Source organism: Strix uralensis, chromosome 17, assembly GCF_047716275.1.
Source record: "Strix uralensis isolate ZFMK-TIS-50842 chromosome 17, bStrUra1, whole genome shotgun sequence".
NCBI classification, from domain to species: domain Eukaryota; kingdom Metazoa; phylum Chordata; class Aves; order Strigiformes; family Strigidae; genus Strix; species Strix uralensis.
Window position 1 is genome coordinate 14,885,398 of NC_133988.1, and position 22,600 is coordinate 14,907,997.

At 42.0% G+C, this 22,600-nt stretch overlaps 1 protein-coding gene across 11 annotated transcripts in view; it reads right to left on the minus strand.

Moving 5' to 3' along the window:
- Window positions 1-22,600, minus strand: part of KDM2B (lysine demethylase 2B) — a 126,251-nt gene that overhangs the window by 27,604 nt on the left and 76,047 nt on the right. For all 11 annotated transcript variants that reach the window (XM_074887701.1, XM_074887707.1, XM_074887705.1 and 8 more), the window contains 2 exons: window positions 22,141-22,595; window positions 14,033-14,119 (listed from right to left, as the gene is read on the minus strand). In XM_074887701.1, the coding sequence (XP_074743802.1) occupies window positions 14,033-14,119; window positions 22,141-22,595 (542 nt within the window). The remainder of the gene's footprint in view (window positions 1-14,032; window positions 14,120-22,140; window positions 22,596-22,600) is intronic.

A 22,600-nucleotide genomic window follows, 5' to 3' on the forward strand; every position in this document is an offset into this window, starting at 1 on the left:
TGCTGCAAACTTCGCCGCCCGCCCCGGACCTGCTCCGGCCCCAGCTCGGGCCCCGGCCCCGGCTCGGGCTCCGGCTCCGACTCGTAGTCCTCCTCGTCGGCGCTCGCAGACATGGCCATGGCTCATGGTGGGCCCAGGCGGAGCCGAGCTGACATGGCTGGAGCGGCGCTGCTGGCGGAGCCCCGCTCCCCGCACACACACACACACATGCAGGAGGAGGAGGAGGAGGAGGAAGGGGGGCCGTGCATATTCATGCCAGGCAGCCAGGAAGGGGCTGGCCCTGCCGGCACGGCCAATCGCGGCCCGCTTGCACAAAGCCGGCCTGCGGGGACAGCGGGGACAGCGCGGCCGGGGCAGCGCCGGCCGCCCCGCCGCAGCCCAGCCCAGCCCAGCCGGGGCCGGCGGTGGCTTTAACGCCCTGCTGGCAATTAGTCCCCTGCTGGTAATTAGCCCCGCGATCTGGAGAGTGAAGGAGGAGGGGAGGGAGGGGGGGGGCGGGCCGATGCTGGGCCTGCCTGGGTGTGCCGAGCGGGGCTGGAGGGGAGGGGATGCGCGGCGCTGGGATGCGCGGCCGCCCGCAGGGTGCACGGCGCTGCACGGGCTGCCGGAGACAAAGGAGACGCGCACAGACAGACAGACACACACACACACACCCCCCCCCTCTGCCTCGCTACCTGCCGCTGCCAGGGTCGGGACGGGAAGAGGGAACCTCCGTCCCTCGGGAGGAGGAAGGCACCGAGCAAACTTTGGGATTTCAAGCGATGAAGCCCCTGCTGCGGCAGAACCAGCGCCGGGATGCGATGGGATAAGGTGATGATGGGATAACAACGCGACCCGGCTTGCAGAGCTGCTCGCATCTGGCCTCACGCTGCTCCCCGTGCAGGCACCCCCTTTTTTGTTTGCTCCTGAGGAACCATTTCCAGCCCTACTCGACATCCTGACCCACTCCTGGGGTTTTACAATAAAATATCCTCCCTGCGGTATGAAATGTTGCCCAGCAGTCGGTCGGGGACCTGTTCTGGATCCAAAGGTCACAGCAGGGCCAGCACCTGAACGCAGACGCTGCCTTCGCCCTCGAGAGCTTGAGGCTGAGGGTCAGGACACACAGGCCTGAATTTGAGCGCTGAGAATTAAATTTCCGATTGGATTTATGGGCCTTCTTTCAGGGGAAATCCCGATTCCATTCAAGTTGTTAGGATTTTGCCTCTGGCTCCTACGCCCACAACACAGAATTAAACATGAGATTAAATATTTGCATGTGCTGAGCAACCAAGAAGCCATAAAGAAGCACATCTAATGGTCCCTACATCAGGATTTTTGCCAAACTAGTTTCAAGCTCAGTTCCCTGCTCTGAATTACCACATGGCCATACAAACACTTTGGGTAGCCCAGAAAAAGAGACCAGCAACAGGCAGGAGCAGGCACAGGAGCGAGCAGCAATGCTGCCTTACACCCGCTCACAACCCTTGTGACACCGTGATCTACACAAAGCCTGGTCGCTCAAGTTTAACTAACAAAATACAGTCAAACTTGAAACATATTTACAAGCGAGTGCTGATAGAGCCGAGTGAATCATGTAATTATGCCCCTTCCTTATTTTGAATACCTTAAATACCCATTTCTTGTTTGTACTTCTGTCCTCTCGCCAACTCAAATTATGGGTACGTGATGGTATTCTCCCAGTCCTGCTCATCCACAAGGCTGGGAGTGGAGCATTTTACCCGCAACACACGATGGGGCTCTCCAGAACGCGATGAGGTACATTCAGCCTGTCTCCTCAGGTTTCTCTCTTCCCCCATTGTGTTTGTACACAACTAGGAGCAGGAGCAGATGAAAGCTGAGGCACGAAAGGCATGTGCCTAAGGCCTTGGCTTTCAGAACCACAAGGTAATATCAGAATTCAGTGTTTTCTGGAGGAGAGAGGAAGGGGGGGATGCGCGTCTCAAAGACAGGCCTAAGAGGAGAGCTTTAAACTACGGAGCAAGCATAACTGACATGATTACAGCGGTGTTTGTGGTTCGATTACACAGTTGGCCTCCAGCAGAGGCAGGAGAACAGATGACATCCGGAAGGAAGACGCCTTGTCCCACACCTGCCCGTGGGCAGACCAAGTCTCCACTAGCCTGTGCCAATTCCAAGCGAGGCTCCGCGTAACCTGGCTCGCACTTGTTCATCCCTCCAGCCTTTTGGCTCCGTGATCCAGACAGGAGAAAAAAAAAAAAACGTAACTTGTGACATCCCCCAAGGACAATCCACCAGTCACACCACAGCGAAATGTCATTCACAGCAAATTAAATCATGACATAGATCATCCTACTCCTCTCATCTGCAACACATACTAGCACTCTTGATATTTGCATTAGCCTATCTGGGCTGCAGCAGGTCACCAAGTGTAACCCACATCAAACCTCACTCCGCAGCCAGCCCTGCCACGGGAGAGCGTGTTCCAGTCTGCTGCTTACAACAGCAACACAATTGACAAATGAGCTCTAATTACGAGGCCTGTGTTAGGAGTGAAGACACACATGCCAAGAAGATCTCGGAATGATTTCCAAATGCGAGGTAAACATTGCTGAGATGGCATTTAAAAAAAAAATTGGATAGGGTATGATATAAAATAGCAAATTGGGAATCAGTGGGGGGAAAACAACACAATAAAATAAACTTTTCTGATTATAATTGCTCTCAAAGAATCTCATCTTGTACAAGAGCAGCTAACCATTCAAAGAAATATTTAATACACAGAAAGAACTATTTAAGAAAGCATTTTTCAGCTCAATTCTGTCAGCGTGTCTACACTAGAGAACACTAAATTACGACAAATAGTGAACAACCCTTGTGTGAAGAGTGTGTATTTGACTAGCCCAGTGCAGTTTACATCAGCTTAGAAAACAAAATAAGCAGCACTGACCCTAGTCATGCCTGTATTGACATAACTGTGTCCATACTTCAGCTTCGCGTGGTGTAATTTAGTAATAAATAGCATCCTTAATTAAACTGCTGAATGAGCCTTAGTGAAAACTGCATGAAAACAGACAGTACCTTCTATTCTGAACTGTTGCTTTGATTGCACCTCACCTGAAGTCATATATAAGTCTCATCAATATCATAATCTTCTCCACAGAAACCAATTATGTTGTCACAAACTGAGACAATAACCTCAAGCGAAGAATAAACAGCAGGAGCAGAGGAGTGCCAAAGAACCAGATTTTATTCTCATGCAAATATCCTTAAGTACTAAAACCAAGATGGGGGGAGGAAGACTACAACCCCTGCGCTGTGCTGTACTCGCTCCTGAGCATCTCCTGTACCAACAGATTTCAGCTGCTGTTCAGATTTCAGTGCTAAATAGGAACTGTGTTTTCATAATAGACACTAGAGTTTAGGATTCTGTGATTCTCAATGAGGTGAAATAAAGTTTTTAGTGTGGCACACACACCTTTGATTTAACCTTCCCTTGAAACTTTTTATGCATCTTAGTAGAATAGTATATTTAGCTGGTATTAGAAAAAATATTTACCTTGGAAAAACAACCTCAAACTGGTTTATATGGAAGTCCTTGAAAAAAGATCTTGTGATTTGAGCTGCTGCTGCTTTCTGCAGGCCAGCACATATGTTTCTGAAAAGGAAACCCACTGAGATGTTTATGAGTCACGATTATTGACCTGTATCAGAATAAGAGAGTTATCCAATAGCTTTCTAAGGTTCATTGTTTTGGTGTAAGTGTCCATTCACATGAAATATGATCTTAACTGTTGGGCCTGGACAAATTTCACGACACTTTTCTCAAGAGTTCTAGCCAATATTTCAGTCATATTCTCAACACTAGCAGTGACATTCTGACAACCTAAATATCCATCTAGTATCATGATCTTACTACTTCCTACTATCTATTCTATCTGAACTATGACATAAGAGTAGTCATCAGATGCACTGAGTATCCATCAAAATCTCTTTAATAAACAGTCTGACTGATCAACCTTAGATCAAATGAAGTAACTCAAGACAAAATAATATATTGATTGCTCCCTTCATGTAATGCCTACTGCACATACTTTCCCTAACCAGTATCCAACACAGGAGAAGCAAAGGCAGCAAGGGTTGTATGACTATCTCTTGAAGGACAACAACTGTGGACTATTACAGTGCAGTAGAGGAGCAGCACCCAAACCAGCAAGAGCCCAGACAGAAGGTGCTGATAGCAACTCACTCTCTCTCTTATAAGCCTTAAAAAACAAAACAATCCCCCCAAAACCCCAACATCCTGTCATCTTAGAAATATAATAAATAAGACTGCAGAGCAGTGAAACATCAAGCTCATCTACCACACAAGACAGGCTCTTCTCTACACGAAAAGCCATGGCAAGATTGGGACTATCCACTGGGAAATGAGGAAATCCCACCATGCTTCCTTCTTCCACAGATCCTTATGCCACAGAGTGTTTCCACAGCACAGTCTGTGTCTTCAAGAGCCATGTTCTGTCAGTAAATGCAAAAACTAGGCTCCTAAGAAGATAAGAAGTGACTGCCACGCTGTGGAGGAACACGCAGATAGATGTGGCTGCTAGCTGGAAGAGTGCATTAACCAGAATATGTAACCTGCTTTCTTGTAAGTGGCTCAAATGCACTCTGACACGCAGCACAGAATGCTGTAAGACGGTCAGTTGTGTCCAACATGTGGGCAGCAGCTTTAAAATCTAGAGACCAAACCCAAACATTTAGAGGCAAACAAATGATAAGCAAAGGAAAAGCTGAAGTACAGTTTGTCTCATGAGAGCTCAGGTGCTCTCCTGTCACCTACAAACCTGACTTGCATTTGTAGGGAAACTTCCAGGACATAAACAACCAAACCACACTAGACTAAGTCTCAGCTGCTTCGCTTTTATCAGAATTTATCCATATCTTTTGTTGTATTTGCTAATTGTGAAAAACAAGAGCACTTCTGTACCTCTTCTATCTGGTCTACCAGTGCCTGCAGGAAAGTCGTAAAGTTGAAACAAGACCTCATTTATATTCTCAGCAGACTTTAATTTCAATGTGCTATGGAACTAAAAGGAAGCCATCTTCTCAGGGACAGAACATACAATTCAATTTTGTTCTGAAAAGTGCACACAGGATTAATGTCCATAATTGCACAGCACGTACTGTGGAATGACAAACGCCTTCCCCATTGCTCTGCCAATGTGCTTCGGTCCAGAAACAAAACTATTAAATCTCAGATACGTAACTCAAAGCTTGAATGGTTTTAATGCCGGGGTGGGGGAGAGCACAAGGATGGTGAAATATTTAAACCAGGTTCAAACCTTCACCTTTTCTTTGGTTTTGTTGGCCAACTCAGCAACGAATGTACGTGAGCTCCTGGTCATAAAATCTGAGACCTGACAACTCATTTCACATACACAGTCTAAGAAAGAGGTCTTAAGACTAAAGTAGTTTTCATCAGCACTTTTACTGTCATGAAATAAAAGACAAAGCTGCTATCTTGAAAAACGGCAGACGTAGTTGGGAAAAATTCATGTTACTGAATATTCACGCATATGGTAGAGAAATGACAATGGGGAAGAATACATAAATCTCATATGATACTTGGAGCACAACAGTTTGAAAAGAGAGATGTCTGTTCATTTTTCCAATCCGTTCAAATTTCTACTCAGAGCCAAAATGGCTCTAATTTACCTGTTTGATATATTAATCACATAAAGCTATTGGTCAGATTTCAAAGCAAGTGGCTGAGAGTTGATAAGAAGGGAAAATATTAAGTCAAAGATGGAAGATTAAGAAGGTGCTCATTCAAGTCCTTGCTATTTATAATTACTCCCTGAAGGGACACAATATTTCAAGTACAGCCTCTTGAGGTGAGAAATAATCTGTCAAGTCACCAGGCAAAGCTTTTAGAAAAATACTGAGGCAATATGCAGTGAAGTTCTTTGCGCATGTTACGTATGATACACGTACACCAAACTCTGAAAACTCCTCTGGCCTGCACGGAGTTACCACAGAAATGAATTTGTCTTGAGGACTAATGTTCATATGAGACTGAAGCAGTGCTCACAAAAATAAACAAGTCAGGCAAGGAGCTGCCTTCCTCAGCAGCGCTGCCCCAGGAAAGCAGACACTTGACAGAAACTCCCAGTAGCTTCAACAGCTTTTACTCCTTTGCACAGTACCCAAAGAAGTATTTGGTTCTGGTGCATCAGGTTTTTTCCTGCTCCCAAGTGTATTTAGCAGGGAAAGGGCTTAGTTTCATATGCGTACAGCTACTGTGGGAAGTCCCCTAAATAAAAAAAATCCCCCAAACCTCAACTATGTGGTTTTGTTTCTTAATAGATTTGTAGAGATCCCAGAACTGGGATATCTTTCTGAATAAATTTCAGCTCTCTCCTACCACATGGTATCTACTATCTTACAGTGTAAAAGAGCAGAAATTATTCAAAATTATTTAAATCACTGATTCCAATCACAATTTACATTAATAAAGAGAAAAACAAATTTAAATTTATTTTAATCCTCATTTTCTTTTGTACTTAAGTTATTTTCTGGAAGATAAATTAATTATTAGCATCTGATAACTACCAAGAAATGTCTGATTTGCAGGAGATTATGAACTTTATAATCAGGATTTTTATCAACAAAAAGGATTCACGATACACACATATTTGTATATGCAAATCTTCTTGCAGACTATTGGTATTTAAAATTGTTGTTGACACCAAGCAGAGTTCAGGCAGTGCTGTGTGAGATCACTTCAAACCCCTTTAAAGCTGGTGCCTAGCGAGGACAAAATGTGACAGTTTAAATCCCCTTTTTGCTCCTGCACCACTTGGAATGACTGATGTAAAACTTGCTTGAATCTCAACCAGAAAAATAGATCATAGAACAATTTACACAGAATTGTTTTGCTGTCTTTCTACCTTCTTTTTCCCCTTTCCCAGATTTTTTCCAACACTAGGACGACTCAGTTTTTACTTTAAATGCTTGTTTTTAATTGTCAGTATTTGCTTTCTAATATGTTCGTATTCCCACAGGAAGTACCCTGAACAGATCTCCAGGGACTGGTCTGTCTTGGGGAATTTGGCAGAGTTTTCCCACTGCTCCTACGAGGAATGTTGCTTTCCTGGTGGTAGCCCCCGGGCAGGCTCCTGAAACTGATGCTGTTCTGATGTTGTGCCATTTATACGTGCACAGATCTGTTTCAGACACCACTCTGGTTAAAACACTAATTGCTGTAACTAGTACTTCACTGCTCTTGCTTCTATGGGTGGAGCTGGCCTAGTGATAGCTATGGTAGGAATTCTTGGTAAGCAAGCAAGTAAAAACTGGAAGTATTTATTCAAAGGTGTTCAGGAATGTTCTTTGTCCACCAGCACCTCTCCCACTGAATTTAAAGAAAACCTGATGTAAAACAATGCTCAACACGTCTGAAAAATCACATTGGTTTTAAGTTGAAGTTTATCAAAACACTTGAATTTATGCTTTAACCCCTAATTTATGAATACAATCCAATTCATTGTCCACTGATTCTTAGTCCATTTACTTACTATTTCTTAAGTTTGATCCAACACATAGTGTTGCATATACGTTCATAAAATTGGAGCCATACATAAAGGAGCTCTGTTACTAAAAATTGGTAGATTTGCTTCTCTTCCCAGCATTTTTAATGTGAAATACCATGAAAAGTGGAAAAGGTTCCTTGCTGGAAAATGGCAGCAGACACATGAATGTGCCCAAGGATCTCTTTGGGCTCCAGATCTAGAGATGGTGACTAGTACCATTGCCTTTTATTATTTAAAATACAAGTTAGTTCTAAGAATCTAACACCCTTTTCACCACATTTGTCTACTGTTTTTCTCCTGTGCTGTTTAGTCCAGACTACGAACAATGATCAGAAATTTTATTTCCAGCCTAAATCTATTTATGGTATGTTTATACTCACTTGTTCTCATGCCAACATTGTCCATTAGCTTAAATAACTCTTCTCCTCCCCTGGTGCTTGTACTCCCTGAAGTACTTACACAACAATCATCTCCCCCTTCAACTTGTTGTGCCATGCTTAACAAGACATGTTCTTCTAGCCTCCGCTCTTAAAACTCACATCTTGAACACTGTCTGTGGTTACGGAGTCCCATATCCACTCTCATCTCAAAACCACCTATAGTGGAACTAGAATAGAGTGAGAAAAATGATCAAACATACGGTATGGTACCAGAAAACACTGAATTTACCAGTGTTTTTCAGCTTGGGATTGGGGTGGGGAAGACTGAAAAGCAGTAATAGGGACATAAAAAAAAAATCACTGACAGCACAGAGAAGGTGAACAGAGACTCATTCAAATTTCTCTAAATGCATGATACAGAGAGCATGAAATGTATTTATGATATTAAAGGACAGATCTGAAACAACATAAGGAAGTACAGAGCTTTATTAAACTGCGGGGGACACTGCCACAGGATGCTATGGAGATCAAAATGATCAACAGGTTCCACAAATTATTAGGTAAATTCATAGAAGAAAAAAAATTCTACCAGGGGACACTAAACACGAAAGATGAAGATACAATCTTCTATCTTAACTGGGAAGATAAGCAAAGGAAAGATTGTTGTAGGTCCCCTTTGTTCTTACAACCCTTTTAACAGCTGTGACTGGCCACCATCAGAAACAGGACACCACGCTGTAGGGACTGTCTGCTCTGGTGGAGTAGGACTAGCTCAACCTTTCCTCAATCATACTAACCAGACTTTTGCTCTGCCTCTTGCAGAATAGTTCTTACGAGTTAATCCTTTTTCAGATACATGGATGTATCTGTAGAATTTTGCAAAAAGATTTCTAGTAAAAATAACAGGGTAAAAAATAAACTGCTGTAAGACAGAACTTGCTAATGACTGGAATCAGATGCTGCCCATAGTAACAGGAAAGTAGAGTCAAAACCTCAAAAGGTCCCTTTCAATCCTGTGCTCACCTACCACCACCCCCAACCCAAAAAACAGCAGCAAAAAAAGAGCAATCTGAGAGATGTCTTCCTCTTTTTTTTTTTTTTTTTACGATCACTTTTTCTTCCTGGTTCTCATGCACTGATACACAGCTACGAACATTATTTGCATTGCCAACTGCAGGGAAGGTTGTTTTTTAAAAAAAACATAATCCAATTAAAATTTTGGTTTGTGGCCTTTACTAATTAATAGTACTCCTTTAATTAAGAATATTACTATTTCCTTATTATACTTCTCCAGTATCTTCTCTTAAAATCAACAGGTAAACATTACATGTAAAACGTGTATGAATGGGCATTAGAAAAACAGCCACATACTGCAGCACTGTTAACCAGCTGCTGAACATTACAGCTTCAACTCCTGCTCACAGCCAGACCTATATATATTTGGACACTTGCTATCATTACAAATGCAGTGGCTTTAGGTTTGTGCCAGGTAAGAGAGATGAGAATCTGGCTCACAGTCTGCATTTCTAATTCTTCACAGAACAAGAGAGTCCAAACATATTTTAGTTCTTTATAGCTGCTCTTCATAGACAACTAAAGATCTTTTATCACAATAAAAACAGAAGGCACTGCCATAGAGTGTAATTACATGCTACTATAGTTGACTGTTGTCTTCTAGAAATAGGAAACGGTTTGAAAAATGCATGGTTTCTACTTGGGCCATACTCCGAGTTCCTTAAATAAAATGCTGCCCCTAATCCCTATGTAGATAAAACGGGAACTCTGGTATCGTAGGGCTGAGCAAATCTTGAGAGTGGGCTTCAAGATTTGGCTTGACGGTAGTCAGCTTTCCGCACCAGCGATGAGCAATCTGTCACCACAATGGAAAGTCAGGTTAAGTCAGGTTTAGGCCATGCTCTCTTTTCACATCACCCAGAAGTTCCTGTCCCAGGGATGGGGAAGGAGTTAATTTCTTAGGATTATTTCTCACTCCGCTTTAGTCACTTATACACTATGGAGTTCTTCCTTTCAGACAGCAGACTACCATCACAAATTACAAACAGATAACACTCAGCACTGCACCAAGCAAGGACAACTTACTGTTGCACAAACCCCCAACAAAGGAACGGGGACGGGGTTTACATATCCACAGCTGCATCCCTGCTCGGCAGCCGGCTGGGAAAAATGTGCTGCTTAGTCTGAAGGTACATAAACTGTCAGTCAGCTATCAGGACAAGGAGGTTTCAAATATCCACTTGGTCCCACATTCCTGATTCCTTGAAGAGGCCTAAATTAGGATTGTTGTACATATCCTAGGATCCCTAGCAAAGTCAAACATTTTGGTAAATGAATCATTATCAGACAGAGGCTTCTTTTGAAAATGGGCTGTTTTCTCTTACTCTGTAGCTAAAAGAAAAAGGCAGGTGAAAAAGGCAGGTTCTTGCTGCTTCTGAAAGATGATTTGCAAAAAAAAAAAAAAAAGTGCCTGCTGGAGTGTAATTATTGTGCTAAGTAATTATCAATAAATTAGAAAAAGTACAAAAGATTCAGAAAAGCTCCATAAAGACGAGTAAATATGATCTGAAAGAGGTGCCTACGAATCACACACCATTTCTATATTACCATAAAATAATAATGGTTCATACATTTTACTATGAAACTTTCTGCTGAAGGTGTCACAGATCTTTATAAACATTAATTTCACCTCACAACCTCCCAGGATGGGAAGCACCATCTCCACACGAAAAAGCTCAGGGAGCAGAAATGTGCCATTCACCTCATGCAACACAAGGAGGCTGCAGCAGAGCTGGAAACAGAACACAGACCGTTGCCTCCCATTTTGTACACTAACCACAAGATCATCAAATGTCACCCATTTATTTCATCTCACAAAAACATATCTGATCATTACTTCTGTTTCTTTTCTCAGTGAGTAATTTTTTTTGAGAGCGAGCTGCAGTAAAACTGACAGCCCCAAATGCCTTTAGAAAAGGTAGACAGGAGCGATGCAGCACAACATATGGATGGGCCTTCCATGTACTTAGTTAAACGTTTTGCCCATTACACCTTATCCACTGTGAACTGTGATTTAAGGCGAGTGAACATGTTTCCTCCCTAAACCCCAGAATTTCAGAGCCTTCAAGCAACTGTTCTGCAGTACAGAACCGAGCATGCTGTTGGCACGTCACACAAAAGAACCTAACAACACACAAAAGAGACTGCAAGTCAATTTTCAAGGGAAATATTATTTGCTGCTTCAAAAATAATTTGGATTATTAAAGGCATGTTCTTTCAAAAGCAAGTCAACATAACTAAGCCCATCCTTCCACAGCTTGAGTTATTCACATTAAGTCATTCCCTGTCCCTACTCCAGGGATCTTTTACTTTAGTAAGAGTTCTCTCCCTCTGCTCTATGCTTTTCCCACTCCATCCCTTTACAGTACTTGCCTCTCTTCTCATCCTGCTCTCGATGCTTCTAGTTTCTTCCCCTCCTTTCTTTACAGTCATTTCCATTTTCTTTGAAATGTTTTGGCATTTAATGCTGGCTTTATTCTTCCTTCTCCATCTGCTGCTCTTGTCTTTCTAAATGTCTTCTGGAGCCTTCTCTTGGGAGAAAGTAAGAGCCACGTTTTCCATTTCTTGCCTCCTCTTTCTGGATTTCAGTTCCTTTCTTTTTCTTTATGGACTTGGAATCAGACAATACTAATCTCCCTGGAAGCTTAAATACCAGCTACAATGTCTTCTCACCAGCCCCACAATAGCTGGTACCATGCTGTATTGTATCTGCCACTCCCGTTGAACGCAAGTGTCTCAGGAAAGGCACTGTTGAGTATTTGGCATTTCTCCTATATACTACAAGAGCAATACTACAGAAAGCAAAATTACTGGTAGGTTTTACTCCCCTGCCTGTGCTTGACATTCGTGGAGTCTTCTGGCCACGGAGACTTGCTCCACTAGCTACAATCTAATTTTAAAGGAAGTTTCCCCCTCCCTAAAGGTTTTCTTCTCTGTAAGCTCTTCTGTTTCATTATCAGGACTTACAGGGAACAAAGGAGAAATAACCAAGCTTAACTACTAACGCCGCCTTTATACAAATCTCCCTTATATTCTCTTTCTAAAATATTTTAATTTGGGACTTAAAGGCTCAAGTGTAAAATGTGTCTTCCTAGCCTGTTCACTTGGCCTCTGTTCCCAGACAAGGGAAAGAGCTGTAACATGTAAGATGATGTGGACATTTGCCAATTAGCAGCAACAAACTCCTTTTGGGAAACATTCAGCCCTATCTGCATGTGTACCTTTTAACTAAAACATAACACAAACTGATCACAGATTAAGCAAAGTAAATATAAAGAGAATGGTGAAAGGATTTCTTCTGTTATAAATTTTTGTTTATTTCCAAACTTCAATCTAAAGCCTGACTTTCTGTGAAAGCTTGCCTCATATTTGTTATTATCTGATGTGTTTAATTGTTATTGTACCTTAGCACTGGGAATGATGCCTTCTAAAAGTTATTGCTTTCAGAAAGGCTAAAGGAAAATATACATCAGAAAGTTAAAAAAACCCCTTGCAGCCAGCAAGATGGATTTTACAAAGAGGGATAAGATTTAAGTCACAAAAAATACAAATCTTTTACTGTTACAGTTATGTTGCCAATGCACAGAAATAAAATACAAGAAATGAACCATTTATCAAGGATTCCAAAATAAAGTGAACAAGAACATTAGCAAATGCCAAAGTTTATAAAAGCCTTGAAACACTAAGATCCTCATTCTATCACAAGCTCAAAAGATACGGCACAAGAGTCAGTTCTTTCTTAGCTTTGTTTTAGACATTTCACACACCAGCTTTCCTCTGGTCACAGAGATTTTGCTTTACTCAATGCCTAGAGTTTACCTGACTGATGAATGAACAGCAGCTATCAAAGCAGGAGAATCCGACACCTATTCCTCTCAAGGTTCCCCACTGTTGTTTTTAAGCAAATAAATGTTTTAAACACAAAGCATATTCCCATAGATTTATTACAAGCTAAAAAAAAAAATTACGTATTTAACAAGACAGAACTTATCTGAAATGTGCTCAGCTAAAACCCAAAAAGAAACCTAGAAAGAACATGATATACTCGTTCTGACCCACTCTCCTCCGGCAGTTTGATGCTTAAGGTCTCCTACTTCACATTTGAAAACAGCAAATTCTTGTGGCTACAAGCGATCATACGCAAAGCCATGACAAGTACGCCAGCACAAAACGTGAGAACCGGGAAAATAATTCACTCAGTTAATTTTTTGAAAGTTATTTACAATGATAACAACAACAACAGATTTTTCAGATAGAAGCTTGATTTAAGCTGACTGACCCTTTCAGCATTTCTGAAGAAATTATGTATTATAAAACTAATTCAGTGAAAAATGAAAGTAAAAATAGAAGCGATGAGGCATTTTCTAAATAAGCAAAGCTGCTTTTACAGCATGCTGAATAACTGGAGTGTGGTAAACATATCAGTGTTATTTATAACATCCAGCCTTTTGACATTATTCTTTAGTTAATTATTTCAAACTCTTTATAAGCATTAATAAAGCAAGCCTTACTGTTCTCCTGCAAAGTGAATTACTCTTGTATATAGGAGGAAAAAAGAAGATACAGTGACAGAAAACAACCCTCCAAAGTCACAGTGGCACACCTCTACAGAGAATTCAGGAGGTCTCATAGTACAAGAGAAAAAACATCTTCTCATCTAGATGAGAGTGCTTACTAAGTGACCAGTTTGTAGGATTTACACATCATTTAATTTTACACAAAATGTTCCATCAACATTTTTAGATTTAACCATGACTAGTAAATGACCAAGACATATCAAAATTTTATACTGGTAAGCAAGGCCCAGACAAATTATTTTAAAATGGAAACTCTAACGATTTCTCCCTGCTGAGGCATTTTTATGTTCTGCTTCAACACATAATCATAAAACCATTAAAAATAACATTTCATGTTAAAAATGCTAGCAGCTGCCAAAGTATCATGTACAGCACTTCGTCAGATTGTAGATAAACAAACACCAAGACCTAGCACAACAATGATTAATAAGTAATTGTGTATCATTACCTTTGTGGTCTTCTTGGGCCAGCTGACCACAGGGACACCCGAAATGGCAAGATTTTGGTCATCATCAGCGTGTTCCTTCAGTATGTTCTGTTGCAAATGAAAAGGCCTTTATTAACCAGAGAAATACTTTTCCAACTGAAGAGTGCAGAGATTACAGAAGACAATACTCCACTCTGATAAAAGACAGTGACAAGATCTCTGTGAGTTACTTTTGCTTCCAAACTTCCAATTCACACCAAAACTCTCGCACCCATCATTAAGATCCAAGATGTGAAGTTTCTTGCAAAACAGCAAAATCAGCCATAAATCACCTCAAATATTACAGACCTATTTAAAAGTGGTGCGTCCAAAAGACTGGTGTTTTTCCACTGATATCAGTCTAATACCAATACCACCTCTCCCTTTAAACTCCAGCTCACTAAATCCTGGAACAACCCAAGCAGTCACCACAACCAACACCCTCACTCCTAATCAAGTCTACAAAAGACCTGAGAAGCATCGAGGCTTTGCCGCCATTATTTCTGCAGTCACAGGGCACCAAGTGTGTAGTTTAGAGCAATCCTCAGATGCCTGAACATTCAGGTAAGTCAAGATATAAAAGTGTGCACTGTAACCTTTCATCTTTTTGCATGTGACAATTCAAGGGCATGGCCATTTCCACTGGTCTTCCTTCCACACTGATGGGCAGGCCAGGGCTGTTGTAATCTAGTTCATGTTACGTGATTGGGTAAGGCATTCAGGCTCCTGAGTATTCACTAGGAAAGGATCTGACTCTGGACAGTACAGTTATTAAGGAAAAAAGATTAGTCTCCCCTCCCTTCCACCCCCACCAAATCCTTTTGCTTTGATGCACTGTCCTAGAAATTTCATGAGTGGGTTGCACTGGCTTACACAGCTTCTACTGCTGTGAATCACTCCCATGACCATAGAACTTAACACAGAGGTGAGGAAGAACTCTTTCTAAGTGTACTTAATTGTGCAGTTGGGAATAGTCCACGCCCGCTTCCCAGGACTCTCTATGTACTTACTAACCTAGCTACAAAGCTCTTCATGTGGAGTTCAGGTAGCTAAAAAAGACAACAAATGAAAACAAAAAACAAGTCGGAAGGAGGATTGTGCTGTGCTGCTGAAAACTGAAGCCCAAATAAGCACTAATAGGTTAAAGGGAAAAAAAATGCTCCAATAAAACAAACAAGAACTGCAGGTTGGAAATTACCTTGTAATAGAATTTAGGAGATAACCCCAGACAATGAAGTTCAACGGTGTTTCTCCCAAGTACACTGACTTCTTGAAAAAAGCTTAATTAGACAACAATAGGCACCAGGCTCTGTCAGTCCCCAGTGTAGAGCTTTAATAATTAGAAATTTCCCACACTATACAAAAAGAGCTTAAAAGACGGTAATTGTTTTAATAGGAAGTGCACTTGGAATTCGTCTGTAATCATCCAACTAAAGCTCGGCGTACAATGGCATGTTCCAGGCCCCATGAGCCTAAGCAGGCAGGCTAACATCTAAACTAGGGTTTGGATGAGCGTCCCTGGGGCTGGCTTTCTCTCCCTGGAGCCCAGGCAACCTGCCGGATTCAGCCCAATTCCCCAGACTGTGCTTAAATGAGAGATGCTTTACTAACAGACACTATAGCACCAGCACAGTGCTGCCTCTTCAGGTACAATCATACCAGTACAGCCGTTCTTGATACTGGTTAGTCCGAAAGCAGCACCAATGACCAAAATAAGCAATACCAGTACAAGCCCAGTTTCGTCAGCCTGGCACTGTGGCTGCACTCAGGAGCTGGCATAGGCACAGCCTGGCTGGTGAGGAGTAAAATGCAGCTTGTCCCAACCTGACTGTGCTGGAGAGAGCGTAGCAAACCTCCAGCCATACTCTTTGAGTGAAACAGCTAACGACTTTTATGTATGGACCAGTGATTGGCAAATTAAATCTTGGCTGAGCTGAGAATAAGTGAGCATCTCTTTGCTCATGTCCTTTTTATTCTGAGAGAGTGATCACTGCATTAACTGAACTGTGACCACATTCTGAAAGTTAGTTTTCAATCCTAAAAATGGAAAGGTCTTTTGTATTCTCATAGCAAAGCCAAAATTCTCCAGAACAAGGCGGCAGCTTGAGAGCCATATAAACAAAGGACAAATTAATCCCTCTTTACTCTGCTACTCTTAGATTTGAAAGCTTGTAAGACAGGAAACCTTAACATTTCCACTAACGACTGTCAGAGACTCTGAGTTCAATAGAAAGCAGAGTATATTCCAAGAACTTGGCAAGATAATGAAGTTTTTTTTGTTATCATATGTATCACGTGAAAATATTATCCAAGAAGAAATGTAAAACTGTGGCAGTTTATCATCTCAGCCAGCTGAAAACAATGGATGTCTGAGCAGCAGAACCATAACCAAGCCATAGTTGCACTGACTGTAGTGTCAAGTGTCAGCACACAACAGGCTAGAGGCGGCAGACTTTTGTTCACCTGCTTAAAAAAAACAGAAAAAAGATAAAGAAAAGCCATGGGGCTCCAGTTAGGCAAACAACATGATGCTCATCCAGCACAAGGCTGCCTGATTCATTACACTTGAAGGCTGTGGTGACAACAGCAGGTATGAAGGAAAGAAACTGATTAAGTATGTAAGAATTCAGCTTAGCCATTAATTTCAAAAGCACAGCACAGAATGACTCCCCTGAAATGCATTCAGTAGAGGGAGTTTTTTTCCTGTCATCAGAATGAGAAGGGGGTAAGATTTCTTGGCAAGGAAAAGTAAGAACATATTTCAGTAGATATCATCTGTCTTGCACAAGAATCTTCTCCTGCTGCCAAGGAGTTGCGGATATTTGACAAACTCTGCTCTTCAAACTGAGTTTCTTCTGCCCTAATGGACTTCCACAGTCCCTTCTGAAGGGCAGCATTTTTGCTTTGAAGTGGGGGAAGGTCTGTGGCATTAATAGGACACAGATCTCACAATTCTCTCCCTCAACAGCAGCAAATGAATTACCATCCTGCTGGTAACACAACAGAAACAGTGTGTGCTGAAATCAGAGGCTGCACACAGACAAGTATCACTGGCAGAGTGTTTAATGTGGGATACAGACTGTCACAGTCAAAGGTCTGCTCAGCTTTACCTGGCCTGTGATGTGGGGCACAAACTACACCAAGGAGTAAGATGGTTACCTCTCTATTCTATTCTTCATGCCTAAGTCCACCCCAATTGCATCTTTAGCAGACTGACATACTATTTGGTAGCTCAATATGAAGTGGAGAAGCCACATGATGAAACTCTTCCAATCCCCAAGGCCACCAGAGAAAATTACTAAGTAAAATTGCTAAGTAAAATTACTTCTCAGTAATTTTTTTTTCCTCCTTCTCTTCCTCATCGGTGTAGGTACTTTTCTAACAGTTCAGCTGCTATTTAATTTTTAAATTGGGAGCGGGAGTTGTTGTACTGTTTCATACTTCATTTCAGGGCACATATACATGGAAAACAAGGTATGACTGCAGGCTGCAGGCTCCAACAGTAACACCAACAGCAAGGATGTGAGGGCAACAGCTCCAGTGTCTTCTGGCTGCTCACCCTCCCAACAACTACACTGCCAAGCCTTCCGTCCTTCTGCAACCTGGGTCAGCTGAGCACTCTCAGGGAGGGTATGTTTATCTGTACAACAATTTCCCCTCGCATTTGCTGCACATACAGCTCACCCAGAGCCCATCCACAGACATTTGGATACAGAGAGTATTGCATCTCCTCGGCCGATTGTTCAGATGCCATCTGCTACGGAGTGAACACTGCTGTCAGTAATCGCTGCTTGGAGGCCTCTGAGAAGCTCCTTTGGTGGCGAACACCGGCCTCATGCGATACAGTGCCCGTGCAGCAGAGCTGCAGCCAACAAGAATTTAATTCCTTGTTTGAGCTGAGGGAAGAACTGACCTGCTCCCCAAGTGAGGCCCATGTTACACTCTGCAAATAAGTCTCCCTTGTGCTGCTGCACGCCATCGATCACGGTGATAAATGGGTTCTCAATCTGCAGAGGCATTAGCTTGGCACTTCTGGATTGCTGTGTCCCCACTAGATAGTCGCAGTTAGTTAGGAGCTCAGATGACGTGTAAGGAATTTACACAGGCTTAGTTTAGTTTTCAGTCTCCCTTCTCACAAGGAAAATAAATTACTTTACTTCAAAGAGTCTCACCTACTTGACATTAAATAGCTGTATATAGCTGTAGTTGTATTTACCACCAAGAGCAGTAATCCAGTCGCCCATCCTTTACTGTATTCTTGCTCAGATGGGAAAGCATGGATTCTCTGCGAGTTACCCTGATTCATTCTGTGAAATTTCTCATCACTGAATAAAATGGTTTCCTTTCCCCAGTTTAACTACCCATATCCTGTTTTCTGAAAACATTAATTTTCTTACTGAAGCACAAAGACAGACTTGAATGTCATACAGAAAAGTTCCTGAGTGTATTTCATTAAGAAATAAAACTGCTACAATAAACATGGATTTATTTTCTTCAGGAAGAAACTTAAGACTTTCCAAGCACAGCTAGAGCTTTCAGACTTTCTGTCAGAGCATGTTCTTGCTATGCATTTGTTAAAAATAGCTCTCAAATGGGTGCACTAAAAGGGTACTTTTTATAGGATGTATTATTAATACATCACATGCCCAAAAGTCAGGTTGCCCATGAAATAAAGCTTGTGAATATAACTGAATGCAGTCACACTATGTATGATCTGTACAGCAGCTTCTGCAGGATTTCTGCCTCCATTCAGTCACACAGATGACTGGTGCTCTGACTTCATTAGGGTGAGGTAAAGGTGCCAGGCTTCTGCTCACTCTACTGCTAATGCTATCAGCAAAATCCCCACGTTATTTTCTGTACAAGTTGGAAAACTAGTAGCAAAGTAAGAGGGAATATGATTTAGTGGGCAAGGAGATAAATACCATTCTGGAAAAAATGGACCGTATTTCTTCCTCTGCCATTACGTCTCTATGTGACACAGGGCAAATCTTTTAAATCAAGTTTCCACAGTCAGTCATGAATTGTATGTGCCTACTCTTCCTCATGCCTGGCTGAAGATCAGAGCTGCTCTGCAGAAACGTTAAGCAATTACAGTTTCAATACCATTACCTTTTGCATGTATCATTCTTAAATAACGCTAACTTTTCTGAAAATCACATCCGTGGCACGTAAAACCGGTATCCAAAATTATGGTCACTTTTATCTTAATCTCCTTGTGCCCTAGTTCCCTACCTGTGAACCAGAGATAACAACAGCTCATCAACTACCACTTGTGAAGCACATGACTACGGTGGTGGTGAGCATCACTGGGAACCCCAAGGGAACAGTCATATCACCATCTTCAGCTGAGGGTCTGAGCAGTGTGACATACCTAACACACACCGAAGAGCAAGGACAGAACAAAATACTGAATAGTGGCATTCTGCACACCAAGTAACACAGGAACTCTGCAAGGACCAGCATGCTAGACGTACACTCAAGGGGCTGAAATCAGTCACTTGGCAACTCTTCCATCAGCATGCTCTATACTTTGAAGGTAGAAGCCTTAAACATACAGTGATACACTCGGGTTTGATTTTTTTTTTTTTTAAAGCCAATAAACCAAACTTCACGCTTTGGTATCGCACGGGTTACAATGAAATAGGCTGCTGTGGCTCTACTGCACTGTTCTCTACCATGTTAACAAACACGTCAGCAGAAAGAATAATGGGTTGTTGCATCCAGGGTCCCAACACTAGATGGGAATAGGAAGGCCTGCGTGAGGACTCCTGGGTTCCACTCCTGACTGGAGAGGAAGTGTACTAAACCAACCACTGATATGAGTACAACCACCCCTAACTGCCCCAATTCCTTCAGAGCACCCAGCAAACAGATTATGCAACTGCAAGGAGAGTTATAGAGGAAGCAGACTATACAGGCTTTAATTAATTTACTATCCCATATTGACTCCCATTCTCTGAAAATTGAGAGCTGCCTTATATGTGGGCCAATAGTATAAAAAAGATGGGTAAGAAAGTTCTTTAACAGTTCTTGACATACTGTTCAAGAAAATGTTGGAGTTAACATCTTTTTGAAAGGTCTTGCTCTGACTAATCAGTCACAGGCTCACCAAACATACAGAGGTGATTCCAGAGAATACAATTCTGCAGCATGCATGATGTTTAGATGTGGTCATGGGCTCTTTAACCAGCAGGGAACCATAAATATCCAGATGTTGGGCTACATCCTGATGGTTACAGTGTGTGCTGGCAAGGAGAGAAAGTTTAGAAGCAGGCAGTTATCAAGAAGATGGAACATGAAGACTGCAACTCTGTAAGATGAACAAAATAAACTGGCAGATGTCCACTTAATACCAGTTAAAGCACAATATCACCAAAAAGGGCACGACTTGGGCCTTTCTCTTAAATGTCCGTTTTCAGTTCTCCATCTCTGTAGCTAGTGAATCCACTGCTCTGGAGAGGAATAAGAAAACATATACTCCTACACAGTGCTTTAAACCAGATTCACATATGGTATCTTGCCGTGTTCTAGTAAGATGTCTCACAGTGCACTGGAGTATGTCATCAAAAGAGCATGCATGATCATATTCTGAACATCTGCACCATTTATTATGTGTTGTACCCCTTTCTGGGATTTTAAGAAGGGGCAGTTTATTTTTAAATGAAACTTGGTTTGTGCATCAAGTCTGGAAAAGTAACACTACCGTTCTTTCTCCTTCACCACAAATTCAACTCCTGGTCTTAAAGCTTCATTTTGATTTCTGATTAGAAGATGACTGATCACAGAACAAGCCAGTGAATACACAGCCATGACTTTGGGCATGTGCGTCCACTTTCATACACAAAGTGGCTGATTTTGCAAGAAGAGACTTTATGAGCTCTTGTGGTTTACCAAAATGAGTGCCGTGTATCACACTTCCAGGCTCCAAGATTGTGGAATATGGTTCCACCGCACACTGCATATGTTCAGTCTTCTTTAACTGCCTTTGAAGCCTCTTCTAAACAGCTGTTTACACTAATTGCACTAAAAAAGTACAGGCTCTCCTTTTACCGTATAAACACGTATTTTTCCCCTCAGATTGTGGCTTACAGCTCTTGTGTATAGAACATACATAACTGAAGAACCATACCGTACGCAGAAACAGCACAAAACTAGCAGTCCAAACACAAGACCACAAATCAATACTCATAGTCCTAAATCAGGCCAAATTGCCATGGTACTGGACCTATGGAGGACAGGCTGACACTTTTAGCCTTATTGGACAAGTCCAGGCAAAATTACAAGAGTATGCTGCTCTCAGCTTTGCTTTTTAAAAAAAATTAATATGCCTATTTTATACAATGTGAAAACAAGACACAGAAAGCTAACCAAGTAGAACAAAAGGATGTCACAGATAGGAGGCAGGGCTGGGACTAGAAGCAGCAAGGCCATGTAGTCTTCAGGAGGAATTTATCCCTAAGTAAGATGAGGTACTACTTCCAGTATGCTAAAAACCTGAAGAGGAGTTCTGTCGCTAGTCAGCATTCGCTCCTCACACCATCTCCAAAAACAGTATATTGTACCAGTGGAGAATAATTATCAACCTATAGAGGGCAATGGAGGAAAAGAAAATGAAAAAGGTGAAAGGAAAAAAAAGCAACTGAAAACATTAGACAATATATCTTCTGAATTACAATCAAGTACTTACGTCTTGTATGTGTCAGTTAATCAGATATAGTCCAGAAAGACACTAGACCAAAACGGGCAGATTAAGACTATAAATATAAACAGATTTTTTTGAGGTGTAATATTTACACCTGGGACATAACAAGCACTGAACTATGAGAGGATTTAAACTTTTGGTGAGAGCTGTGACAGTCAGAAAGGACTGTATCAATTAAATGAGACTGCAAACAGCCATCTCCCCAGAGCAGAGATGGCTTTTGAGAGAGGCTTAATTTCCCTCTCTGTGGCATATCAGGCTGGTATGAGCTGGTCACTACACACAAGCTGCCATCCCTCTGCTGCAGAACTTGCTTTCTGATCTCCTGCTGTCTTCTATGCCCACAGAATACAGTTTGTGTGGATCAGCAAGCTATCACACCCACCTTCATGTCCTCTAGGAGAGCCTGTGGATCTTCGATGCCTTCTGGAACACACTTCTTGTTCTCTGGGAGAGATTCAAGCTTTTCCACCAGGGCTTTTAAACCCTTCAGTTCAAATTCTGTGAGGTGAGTCCATTTGGTCGAAACTTCTGTAGCTGGAGACCCCGTTGGTGTTTTGGGATAGTCCGTGGGGGTCGTTGATTTTACGCTGTCATCTGACTCATTAGACAAAGTTCTTTTTAGGTATCTCATTACTGTGGCTTTTTGTTTTCTTCCTGCGCTCTCCTTCCCTTCTGAGTGTGTGCTGTTGGGTGAGGAGGAGCCATCTACCAAGGATTTGGAGTTCTTATCCAAGCTGTCATCCTTCTCCTCACGGATATGGGCATCACACGATTCTTCATCCATGTCTAACCACGAATCTGATGAGTAGCTGTCTGTGCTGCGTTTTCTTTTTGCATCTGAA